Source organism: Eumetopias jubatus, unplaced genomic scaffold (assembly GCF_037043125.1).
Source record: "Eumetopias jubatus isolate StellerSeaLion01/CBP00866 unplaced genomic scaffold, mEumJub1_p1.0 scaffold_3, whole genome shotgun sequence".
NCBI lineage: Eukaryota > Metazoa > Chordata > Mammalia > Carnivora > Otariidae > Eumetopias > Eumetopias jubatus.
The window spans coordinates 50501052-50514155 of NW_028274809.1; the positions used below are offsets into that span (position 1 = coordinate 50501052).

The 13104-nt window shown below is 36.5% G+C and overlaps 1 protein-coding gene across 2 annotated transcripts in view; it reads right to left on the reverse strand.

The window, feature by feature from the left end:
- Positions 1–12715, reverse strand: part of NUP35 (nucleoporin 35) — a 34369-nt gene extending 21654 nt beyond the window's left edge. For both annotated transcript variants that reach the window (XM_028121306.2, XM_028121305.2), the window contains exons 1-4: positions 12622–12715; positions 9456–9626; positions 6316–6443; positions 4097–4163 (exon numbers count right to left, since the gene is read on the reverse strand). In XM_028121306.2, coding sequence (XP_027977107.1) covers positions 4097–4163; positions 6316–6443; positions 9456–9626; positions 12622–12661 — 406 coding nt within the window. In that variant the 5' untranslated portion in view covers positions 12662–12715. The remainder of the gene's footprint in view (positions 1–4096; positions 4164–6315; positions 6444–9455; positions 9627–12621) is intronic.
- Positions 12716–13104: the final 389 nt, after the last annotated feature.

A 13104-nucleotide genomic window follows, 5' to 3' on the forward strand; every position in this document is an offset into this window, starting at 1 on the left:
CTCCTTACTGGACAAAGACCTAAGCATAAAATAAGTCATATCATTAAATCCCATGACATCCCTTTATAAAAGCTGCCCATCGTAGAAAGTTAAAATTGACAAATTATACAAGAAATCTTCATTTAGTTATAGGAGCTTAAAAAAAAATAGCTCTAAAAAGTCTGTTTTCCCTTCAATTTTCTCAACTCCTTTTCCCAATTCTTGCTTATTACTGACCATGTATGATAGATCCTCACGCCTATCATCTTTTCAAAAATATTATTTTTCACTTATGCCCCATTAAGACTTCCAGTGGTCAATTTATGATACATTTATTTTCCTACCACGGTTCTTGTATTTTCACATATAATTTCTAAAAATACAAGAACCTCATAGAAGTTACACTATTAGAAAAAATAAGATAACAAAAGGAATTAACTTTAATCATGTGCTCTTCCACTTGACAACAATATTATAATGCATGCTCTTCAAACAACTAAGAGATCCTTTAGAGCATAAAATACATTACTTAACATTACGTGTTTTTGCATTTTCAATGTCCCTGGGATCATTTATTGACTCAATTAAATAACTGAATAGTCACTACTGTAGCAACTAGTCAAGTAACAGCACTGTCATCCACCTATTTGTATGATCAGATTAAGACTATTAAAACCTGGACTAATTCCCCCAGAACATTCCACCTCACGTATGTAACTGAAACTGAAGTAACAAACCTAGATTTTCACTATAATATAGGTGGCAGACAGAAATCTAAAGATATCCCCTCAAAGTTTCTGTCCCCTGGTTTGACTGGTAATTCAAACACTAATCTAGGTACTACTAAGAAGGGACTTCGCAGATAGAATGAAGGTTATTAAATAGTTAGATCTCAAAATAAGGAATTACCCTGGATTATTCCAGTGGGCCCAGTGTAATCAAATGAGCCCTTAATAGCAGCAGATGACAGAAAAGTTAGAGAAACAACAGAAGAGGGAGGTCAGAGAGACTGAAAGTATAAAAAAGATCTTGATCTGCCACAGCTGTCTTTGAAGATGGAAAGGGAGCCACAGGCCGAAGATTAAGGGCAGCCTCTAGAAGCTGAGAAACACCTCCAGGCAACAGCAAGCAAAAAAAACAGAGACCTCAGTCATACTTTCACATGGAAGTAAATTCAGCCAACAACCTGAATGAGCTTGGAAGTGGATTCATCCCCAGAACCTCGAGAACACAGCCCTCCAAACACCTAAACTCTAAAGCAAAGAAACAATCTCTGCCCAGACATCTTATCTATAGGAACTGTAAGATAATAAATTTGTATTGTTTTAAAATCTTAAGGGCGCCTGGGTGGCTCAGTTGGTTAAGTGACTGCCTTCGGCTCAGGTCATGATCCTGGAGTCCCGGGATCGAGTCCCGCATCGGGCTCCCTGCTCAACAGGGAGTCTGCTTCTCCCTCTGACCCTCCCCCCTCTCGTGTTCTCTCTCTCTCTCATTCTCTCTCTCAAATAAATAAATAAAATCTTTAAAAAAAATAAAATAAAATAAAATAAAATAAAGTCTTAAAAAGAGGGGGGAGGGGAGCGCCTGGCTGACTCAATTGGTAGAGCATGAGACTCTTGATGTCACAGTTTTAAGTCTGAACCCCACGTTGAGTATAGAGATCACTTAAAAATAAAATCTTAAAAAAATGTAAGTTTGTATTGTTTTAAGCTACTAAATTTGTGATAATTTGTTAAAGCAGCAAATTAAAACTAACACAGATTCTGATACAAGGGGGTGCTGCTACAACAAATGCCTAAAAACATGGAAGTGGCTTTGGAACCAGGCGGTGGGTGGATCCTGGAAGAAATCTGAGGTACGTAACAGAAAAAGGCTAAATTGCTTTGATCAAACTGGTAGTAGAAATCTACCTACAAGTGACTCTAAGGACACTGCCACCAATGAAGATTTGGACTGCTACAAAAAACCTGGACCTAGAAGATAAAAAGATCTAACCTGTCATTGGATATTGCTTTTGTTATCCATTCTGATGATCTCTGCCTTTTGCTGGAGTGTTCAGTACATTTGGCTTTATAACAATTGTAGATTTGGTTCATTTTAAATCTACTGTCTTGCTATTGTTTCTTCTGTTCCATCTTTGTTGTTCCTTTTTTCTCTTTTCCCACCTTGCTTTGTCCCTCATTTGGATTAATGCAGTAGCAGCCTCTTACCTGGTCTCCTCGCTTCTACCCTCCCCTCACCCCAAAGTCTATAATCACCACAGCAGCAGTCTCATCCTATTTGTTTTCCACCTTCTCTGGGTAAAGATCAGTTGATACCATGACATACAAGGCCCTGTACTATGGGTCCCCGCCCATTATATTTCTGACCTCATTTCCTACTATTCTACCCCTCACTCGCTCCATTTCACACTAGTCTCCTTAACACCCTAGACACACTCCCACCTCAGTGCCTCTGTACTTGCTATTTCCTCTTTCTAGATCACTGTCCCTACTTCCCTTCCTTAGTTCAGGTTTCTGAGCAAATATTACTTCTCCTCTACCTTTCTGTAGGAAGCAGAGTAATGGCCCCCAGAGAGGCCCATGTTCTTATCTCTGGAACCTGGGAATAAGCCATGTTACATGGCAAAGAAGAATTAAGGTTGCAGATGGAATTAAGGCTGCTAATCAGCTGACCTTAAAATTAGATTATCCTGGATTATCCAGAAGGGTCCAATGTACTCACAAAGGTATTTAAAAGAAGGGGAGAGGGGAGGAGCGGAGATGTGATTACAGAAGAACGACTAGAAAAATGCAAAGTTTTGCTTTGAAGAAGAGGAAGGGGATCACAAGCAAAGAAATATGGGTAGCCTCTAGAAGATGGAAAAGGCAAAAAAACAGATTGTCCCCCAGAGCCTCTATAAACTAAACACAGCCTTACCTATGCCTTGATTTCAGCCCATTGAGACCCATTTCAGATTTCTCACCTCTAGAACTGTTGTTTAAGCCACCTTTAAGTTTGTAGTAATTTGTTATGGCAGCAACAGAGAATTAATATACTACCTTTTTTAAATCTGTAAGCCCTGACATCCCCTACTTTCCCCCTTTGCTGCTTAATTTTTCTCCATAAAATGCATTACCTTCTAACAAACTTTATAATTTAATTATTTTATCTATAAATGTAAATTCTGTAAATAAATGCAAGCTCCACAGAGGCAAGGTTTATATATTTTGTTCAGTTTCCCAGGTCCCACGAATATATGTATTCATATATTTGCTGAGTGAACATTTGACAGATTATATGAATATGTAAGAAGATTATGCTAATGATGATGCTGATGGTGATAAAAATACCACTAATCTTCAAGAAAAATTGCATATAATCAGTGGTTGTTTGCAGTTAATGACATTTAGATTTATAGGTATGCATTTCAAAACACCTTTATTTCAGTCTCTGTATTCCTTTTCTTCCCAATTGCAACACCTTTTTTTTAAATTACAGTTTTTAGTAATTCAGAAGACATTATTATGTATTTTTGGGGGGCACCTGGGTGGCCGACTCTTGATTTCGGCTCACGTCATGATCTCAGGGTCATGGGATTGAGCTCCACAACAGGCTCCATGCATGGAGTCTGCTTGAGATTCTCTCTCCCCCCTCCCTCTGTCCCTCCCCCCACACTCGCGTGCACGCTCTCTAAATAAATAAAAATCTTTAAAAAAAAAAAAAAACTGTGTGGGCGCCTGGGTGGCTCAGTTGGTTAAGCGACTGCCTTCAGCTCAGGTCATGATCCTGGACTCCCAGGATCAAGTCCTGCACTGGGGTCCCTGCTCAGCAGGGAATCTGTTTCTCCCTCTAACCCTCCCCCTCTCATGCTCTCTCTCTCTCTCAAATAAATAAATAAATCTTTAAAAAAAAGTGTGTTTTTTTTAAACTCTTAATATTTTGAGAATATCACATACTACCTATAAATTCAGAAAAAAAAAAACCCAATAAGCAAAGTATTTCCTCTCTGAATGAAGTTACTAACATTTGAGAAAGTCTCCAAGTTTGAAATATAAAAGAAAAAATTTTGGCAACGATCAACAGTCTTATATTATCTCAAAGAGAGAAGAATCTTTGATGTTAAAGTGTTATTTACCTGTTCCAGGAGTAGGAGTAGTTGTCATAACTCCAACAAGAGGACTCTGCATTACTGAAATGTTTGGCTACATGAAAATAGAATAAAGTGTTAAAGTAAAAGCACAAAGTTCTAACCATAACCATAACACAGTAAGTGTTGAAAGGTCTTATTTAACAGACAATTGCATGTCTACCAAGTACTATAGTTGCCCCTAATTAGTTCACAATCTAAGAGTACTCCAACTTTTTTCCTTTTTAAGTTGAGCAGTATTAATCTAAAATATGCTAGACCCTTTAGCATATTCTTTGTTTAAAATAAGTTACATCAGATAAAGGCACTATTTTTAGTAGAAAGTAACTTTGCTATTTGTTTTTAGTTCCTAAGGTATAGTATTTGAAATAACAGAGAGCATGGTGATTCTTCATTTCACCAAGCTCACACAGAAAAATACAAAGATGGCAGAATCCCATTTTTAAACAGACATTTACAAACCATAAAATAATACAGATTCAAATCAGTCTATATAATAAAGACAGCATATCTCTGTCTCTACTAGTAGGAAGTTACAAAGCAGGAAAATTATCAATACTAATACCTTTAAATGTGAGAAAATTAAAGATTAAACAGTTAAAAGTCCTATAAACAAAGACAACAATATCTAATCAAGAGTAAGAATAGACTCTCCAGAAGTAAATATACAAATACAGATTCTTTTGTAACAAACTCTGATTAAGGAAATCTAAAATCTGGCTATTATCTAGCAACCAGAACCAAATGTTGAAATAATGTTAAGAGAGATACAAAATACTTTATTGTTCAATTCCTAATGCCAGTTTCTTTCATAATTAGAAAGAGGCTGAGCAAAGCCTCAGGGGCAAAACTAATTGGGGCTTTAGTAATAATATTCTTACCAACCTTTAAGTCAAAAACATTCTCTACAAATTATGACACAAGGCTTTTAAACATGTTGAACATAGCAATAACTGTAAACAACCTTTGCTTTCACTGATCATCACAGAAGTAATGAAACCTAGCATGAATTTTTAAGCCAGTGGTTCTCATACCAAACTAAACATGAGATTTACTTGCCAACCTTTAGAAAACTATCCCAGGCCAGAATATTCTCATTTAGTTAGAATACCACTGTCCAAATATAACACAAGCAATATAAGTAATTTTAAATTTTATAGCAGACACATTAAGAAAGTAAAAACAAGTACAGTTTATTTAATCTAGTACATCCAAATTATCACTTTCAATATGTAATTAATATAAAAAAGTGAGATAGTTCATTCTTTCTAAGTCTTCAAAATCTGGTGTGTATTTTACACTTAAGTATATCTCAATTAAGTAGAGGACTGACCACATTTCAAGTGTCAACAGCCACACTTGGCCAGTGGCTACTGTGTTGGGACAGTAGAGCAGTTATAAAAGTGTTGGAAAGAGAAGGTATGTGTTTAACACAATGAATTAATTTTGCTTTGCTTAACAAGTAGGCCTAGTATGCTAGGCGTATCAAGCCTATAAATAGTCAAAATTTACTGAAAGATGCTTCCTACCATTCTTAAACTTTCCAATAACTATGCTATATTTGGTTTAGGGAAAGACAAAACATTTCTCCAAACCAAACAGCAGAAATGTCTTTATTCAAATAACTTACCAGTTTAACTGACACACTGTTTTAAGTCCTGCTAAGTACAATAGTGACAGAACACTTGTGACTATACAGGCTACTAAACTTCATACTTAAAAGAAAAATCCATATTACCTTTCCACTAACAAACAAGAGTTAACCACAGTAGTGTTAGCACAGCATGGCTGTTACAAACACTGGCTCAAGATTGAAGACTGCCTTTAAAGCCTGGCTCCACTAGACTAGTTGACAAATTACTTAAGCTTTCTGTATCCTAGTTTCCTCAATGATAAAATGAAGCTCATAATAGCTACTTTGCAAATTCACCCTGAGGAAGGATCAACCGAAATAATAAGATCAGAACCTGTAAAACCACAGAATTACTGATCTGAGAAAATAATCTGGTGTTCTATTACATTTTTAAGTACATTTCATGATAAACACAATTTAAGTAGATTCTATGATAAATGTCCTTAGTGCTTATTCTGTGCGACACAGTTACACTAAAGCAGACCTCAGAAAAACACTTTAAATTACTGATCCTCACTGTGCATCCACATAAAAACATGAAATCATTGTGGATCATAAACAGTATGTATGTCACCTGTCTTCTTGAAGTTAAAGGTGTTGATCCAAGTCCTGGGCTAGAAATATCATCGTAGATACTTCTAACTGGTGGAGCTCCACTTTTATCTTTATGAGCTGGTACAACTGGTTGTGGTGGTGACCCACCTACAATGTACAAAAAATACACTCAGGTGAGAAAAAATCTTCCACCTTTCTGGTAAGATTCTTTTTCATTTATATTTTTAAAATACTGACTTAAACTCTTGTTTCATAGGGCTTTTCAGACTTCAATACACTGAAGAATCACCTGGGAATCCTATTAAAATTCAGATTCTGATTCAGAACATGTGACGTGCAGACTGAGATTATGAATTTCTAACAAGCTCCCAGTTACGCAAATAAAGGTTTCAGAATAAGAAAACAGAAATTTTAGTTTTTAGTAAATACACGTAGCTTTTGCTTTCTCTACAAAATCCTTAACATTTCAATACAAAACTTAATGCTATTCCTCACTTGAAAGTAGGTAAACGGTTCCAGCTTGTATATACCTGAATAAATATAATCCCTTAATGTGGAATTTGACTGTCAAAATTAAATAGATCCCATTCATGTTTCTCACAATAGAAGTATATTTAAGTACATAATAAATATATAGGAAAAGGATCAACTTTTGGGGACATAAAGATGTCTTTACAAGTCAGAGAATCAGCAATGCCAAACAGTGAAACAATCCAGACTCTGTTATGACTTAATGTCTAAGCTTAAATAGTATAGAATAAGCTATTTAGAGCATAGGCTATAAAACAAGACTGACCTACGCTTTAACCTCCTCCTCTGTCACTTATTAACAAATAGGCTTAAGCAAGTTCTTTATTACATTAAGCCTCAGTTTCCTATTTTGAAAATCAGGTAGATACGACCACTTATCCTTTAAGATTGACAAAAGAATGAAAGTAACATATAAAATGCTTAGCATACTGCCTGGCTCATAAGTACTCAATATATAGTAGCTACAATAAAAATACATTTAAAATATACATTTAACCCTTGAAAAACACAAGTGTGAACGGTACAGGTCCACCTATACATAGATTTTTTTTTTTACAGTATAGTACTGCGAATGTTTCTCTTCCTTATGGTTTTTTTTAAAAGATTTATTTATTTATTTTAGAGATAGAAAGGGAGAAAGTGTGCAAGTGGGGGAAGGGGCAGAAGGAGAGGGAGAGAAAATCCTCAAGCAGACTCCCTGCTGAGTGCAGCGCCCAACAAAAGGCTCAATTCCAGAACCATGAGATCATGACCTGAGCAGAAATCAAGATTCGGATGGCCAACCTACTGAGCAATGCAGGCACCCCATCTTCCTTATGATTTTAATAACCTTTTCTTCTCCTTAGCTTACTTTACCATATGGATAATTTATAATACATATAACATACAAAATATGTGTTAATCGACTATTTGTTATTGGTAAGGCTTCCAGTCAATAGTAGGCTATTAGTAGTTAAGTTTTCAGGGAGTCAAAATTATATGAGTACTTTCAAGTGTCCAGGGGTTCAGTTCTCCTAACCCCTGCATTGTTCGAGGATCAACTGCATAAAAAACAAAATCCTATCCAGAATAGGATTAAGTCAATTACTTCAAATACAATTTATATTATCCCTGATCAATCTTAAAATAATAATAAACCACTTTAAAATAAATAATACCTTAAGGACAATCAAAGTAAGAAGTTTTCCATTTAAACATCCATTAAAAGGATATTAGCTCACATTTGGAATTCAACTTTTTTTTTTTTTTTTAAAGATTTTATTTATTTGACAGAGACACAGCGAGAGAGGGAACACAAGCAGGGCAAGTGGGAGAGGGAGAAACAGGCTTCCCGCCAAGCAGGGAGCCCGATGCGGAGCTTGATCCCAGGACCCTAGAATCATGACCTGAGCTGAAGGCAGATGCTTAACGACTGAGCCACCCAGGTGCCCCGAATTCAACCATTTTTGTAGCTAATTCTCACTACTCATAGTCAAAACTTCAGTTACCTTTTAAATTCTTTCTTTGCTAATGGAGTCATGTAAGATATATGCTTCATTTAGGTACTGATATTTTATGCTGATAACTGTGAATCCTGTGTAAAAAAAAAAAAACCCCATAGTTTGTAGAGTAAATCCTTTAACTAAACAAGGTGAGAATCTTAATCACTATGACTAGAAGTAGAATTCATATCTACAAATTTCAAATTACACTTCCTATTGTCACAAATGGCAATGTCTCATTCTTTTTTATGGCTGAGTAATATTCCACTGTGTACATATACCACATCTTCTTTATCCATTCATCTATCAAGGTCCTAGAGGGTACCGTGCTAAGTGAAATACGTCAGACAGAGAAAGACATTTCACATATACATGGAATCTAAAAAAACAACCAAACAAACAAAACAAACCAGACTCTTGAATACAGAGAACTGGTGGTTGCCAGAGGGGAGGAGAGTGAGAGGATGGGCAAAATAAAGGGGATTAAGAGAAACAAGGTTCCAGTTATAAAATAAGCAAGCCACAGAGATGAAAAGTACAGCATAGGGAATATAGTCAGTAATTGTAATAACGTTGTATGGTGACAGATGGTGACTACACTTATGGTGAGCACTAATATAAAATTTGCAAGTCAATATGTTGTACACTGAAACTAATATAGCATTGTGTGTTGATTATACTTCAATTAAAAAGACAAATTACAGTTATTTTGACTAAATATCTATTACCATATTTAAGATAAATTATTTAAATTAACTAAAATTATTCAGTTGAAGTTAAACGACCATATTTCTTCCCCAGCCCTCCACACTTTAACATCTTTGATATGGATAATTTACAAAAAATGGTATCTTGGCATTCTTTCATATTTAGTGCTTTTCTTCCTTAGTGGTACTTTAAATAATAGTGAGTTTTATAATCAAGGGCATCTTAAATTGGATGAGATGTAATACACACAGTTTTAATGAGTGGTTCCTGAAATTAACAGTAGCTTATACTACTTATACCTCTATTCCAAGAATCTAAAAATTAAAAAGAGGCATTGCTAATAAATGTGTTAATAAGGGTGAATGTTTTATCATTACTTTTTAAAATTCTAATACATGTATTAATAGTATTATGAAATTATTTTAAACAATTTACCTACCCGCAAGTAAAGGTGATCTCATTTCCATTATTCCTACTGAAGGGCCACTGATTGATCGAGGTTGTGGAGTTACTGGAGCTGGCAAATCCCCCATTAAAAATCCAGGTAAGAACTGGGCATTAACCCCTGGCTTTGGAGATGTTGGTGAACCTAGCATCATTGGTTCAGATCCTAAATGAAGCAAAAAATAAAACAAAGGACCTCAAAGTTACAATATCTAACAAAAAGATGCAAGAATCTAGCATAAATAATTTTGAGAATTTAACGAAAACTTAACACAGAAGCATAGTTGAATTTATTATTTTAAAAACCATCTATAAAAATGTATAAGTGTTTTTACTAACAATATTAATCTGCCAGTTGTTCTTGTTTACATTATTTCACAGGTTTAAGAATCAACATTTATTTTTAAATGGAAAAATTTTGGATTACCTTAAAAAAATTCTTACTACACACAGAATAACTTCTGGGTCAGCTTCTACTATGCAACAACCAAAAACAAGGGCAAGGCGCACTAGTTACTTACAGAAAGTCTTAGCAAATCAAACACAATGGGTTTAGCTTGCTATATGTCCCATTTTTTTTCTTTCCCACAAACAAAAACTGTAAATCATTTGTGTAATAAAAGTAAAATCATGCTCACATTAGAACACATATAAAATAATAGTAATGACTAGCATCCCAACTAAGAAACACTGATAAATTTGGAAAGTTTATTTTTTGGATCATTCTTTAAAATAATTTTAAAGTTAGGAATAATCAACAAAAGTCTCCCCAACATAAAACCAATTTAAAGAGAGCTGATATTTCGCAATCATCAATTCAAAATTAATTTTCACAATTTACAGGGTAGGTATTATTATTCCCACTATGAAGATAAGGAGTCTATAACCTACTCTAATTTCAGAGCAAAATAGCACGGTAAGGAAAACATGGGCGCTGGAGTCAGAGACCTGGGTTCAAGTCTCTCAGCAAAAAGGGTTACATAAACAGTCACAGAGCTTTGCTTAGAATTATAGCAAATATAGCACTTGACCCAGTACCTAATATACAGTAAGTACTCAGCAAACATTAGTTATTATTCTAAGGTTATCTTAGAATAGCAAAAACTAACTGACTAAAAGGTAAATGCAGAGTTTGCAATTTCTGCTTATGAAAACTTAAGTTTTCAACTATGTGACAAGCCTGAATGTGATTCATGGCACTCAGAAAGGTCAAACATTTGATGTATTATTTATAATGGTTAACTATTCCTTGACTTTTAAGCAGCCTCAAAAATGTGTTTCTTGCTATCCAAATGCAGAATTATTTATCCTTCCTCATTACAGCAGACCTAGATATTAACAATGCCAATCCAAGTGTATAAAAGAGGAAAAAGGCAAAGTCATTCAGGAAAAAATAAAGCAAATACTGAAATAAGTCGTGAAGAACGGTAACTACACTGTGATTATTTTAAAGTGCTATGTTACTATGTTACCATTACATATTTCCAAAGAACATACACACCAGAGTCTAAACAATGGCATATTCTGAACAGATCTTTAGAAACCTAAAGTAGTAAATACAAAGTTTTAGGTACCACCTACTACCTCATTCTCCCATCCCCCAAAAGAAAAAAACATATGGCAATTGTAAGAAGAAAAATTAAGTCAAGAAAAGTTCTGATATATACTGTGATACACTAGAAAGCACCAGAGTGAGGGCACAAAGGGGTCTTAACCCACCTGTTACTAACCACTCCTCAGTCTAAATTTCACTTGGAGAGTTATCACAATGGATCCTGCAAGTCTTAAATTCCATTTCATGGTTTGTACACATAAAATGATAAGTCCTAGGTCTTACTCAGCTAGCACTGTTTGCTCAAGTAACCCTTAATTTTAATATAACATTAGGTGCTGGGAAAATTATTTATTCTTCACCTGCAATACCTGCAATATGTGGACTTGAACAATTAATATCAGCAAATGTCGGCTTTCTAACCAGGCAATGAACAGGGACAAGTTTATTCACATTTGCAGCTCTAAGAAATACTGTGCACTCCCAAAATGTTTTGTTGAATAGAAAACTTTGGAACTGGAAATGAATGGTCTCCTGCTCTCTAAAATAACACAAAACATAAATACCTAGACCAACAATCTGTACATAAGTTTAAAGGTAGCAGAGTATCTGCACTGACATTATGCATTTAGTTTTTTATGACTAACACTAAAACAATTCAAGTTACTCTAGTCTCAAACATTTTGCACAAAGCACAGCAAGCACTAAACACCCTTCAAATCTAAAAAAACCCAAAAAACTCATTCTACAAACACATATCGCGCTTGCTCTTTTCCAAGCTCGGAATGTTGTAGCTTAATTTTCAAATGCGTCTTTTCTGCTCTAAAAATTTTGACAGTTCTCACAAGTGCCAAAAGTCAGGGAAAAAAAAAAGGAAATCGACCTCCTGTTCACTTTTTTTTTTTTTCAACATTTTCAGCAAGGCTCTCCGTTAAACAATGGAAATTTTTTTAAAAATTCATTACGTGACTGATTAGTAGAAAAGACCTCCTCCAAAGTCACTTCCCCAAGATAAAGGCGGGAAAATGGTACGAACTGCTGGCCTCCTATTAACTCCAATATCTCCACAGCTATCATCAACGGGTTAAATGTCACACGATTCAAGTTTCTATTAATAACAGATTCCTTTTAGAAGGCCCAGGAGAGGGAAAGAATCAAATAGGAACTAAAAGCCTTGGTGACCAAAGAACCGTAAACTGTAACTACATTCCAGGGCACCGCCCACCCACGTGTACGCGGGTCAGTTCCTTCCCACCAAAGCCTCCCCGAATCTGGGAACCCAGCATTGCGTCCCCAGCCCCGGGAGGTCTCAGGTATGGGCAGGTCGAGCGCAGCCCGCGTGTGGGGGGAACAAAACGGCGTCGTAACCACTCGACAATCATATCCACACTCTACCCAGAGCCCGCAGCTTCCCGGAGCCGCCTTGCTGGCTGCAGGGTGGCGACGCCCTGAGCAAGGGAACAACTAGAAACTTGGGGGTGAACCAGGGACTTGTCCCCGCGACCGAAACTAGCAAAGAGCCTGATGACTACTGGCTTTCAACCTTGCTTGCTCCCAGGCCTACGGCGTGGATCGCAGCGCCAGGGAGAAAAAGCAGTTTTTCACTCACCCAACGTGGGCGCCTGAGGTTCCACAGCAAAGGCTGCCATCGCAGCACCAACTACACTTTGCCCCGGACCTTCCCGATTTTCAAAAATGGCGGAAACTCTCCCCACGGGTAAGGGCGCGCTGCCTCATGAGGTTGCGTAACTTCCGGACTTGCGCTGTACGTGTATTGTGGGCGCTGCAGCCGTCATTTTGGAAACGGGCGAAGGTCTTTGCGTAGACTGCGTTTCCAACAAGCGTTTAGCGGGGAATGTGAAGAACCACAGTGGAAACGATGGTTTTGGGGACGCTGTGCGCCTCCTTAATTGTTGGTGCTTGAGTTTCATGGAAGCACAAGTTCTTTTACTCACGGTTTTATAATTACCGTTGAGTTTACCCAGGACCGTGTCATCTTTCAGCTTTTCCAAGGGACACCTGGAAAAATTACCTTAATGAAGCAGTTGGTGCCGTTTTCCAATATTGATTTCGGGCTTAGAGTGTGAGTCCC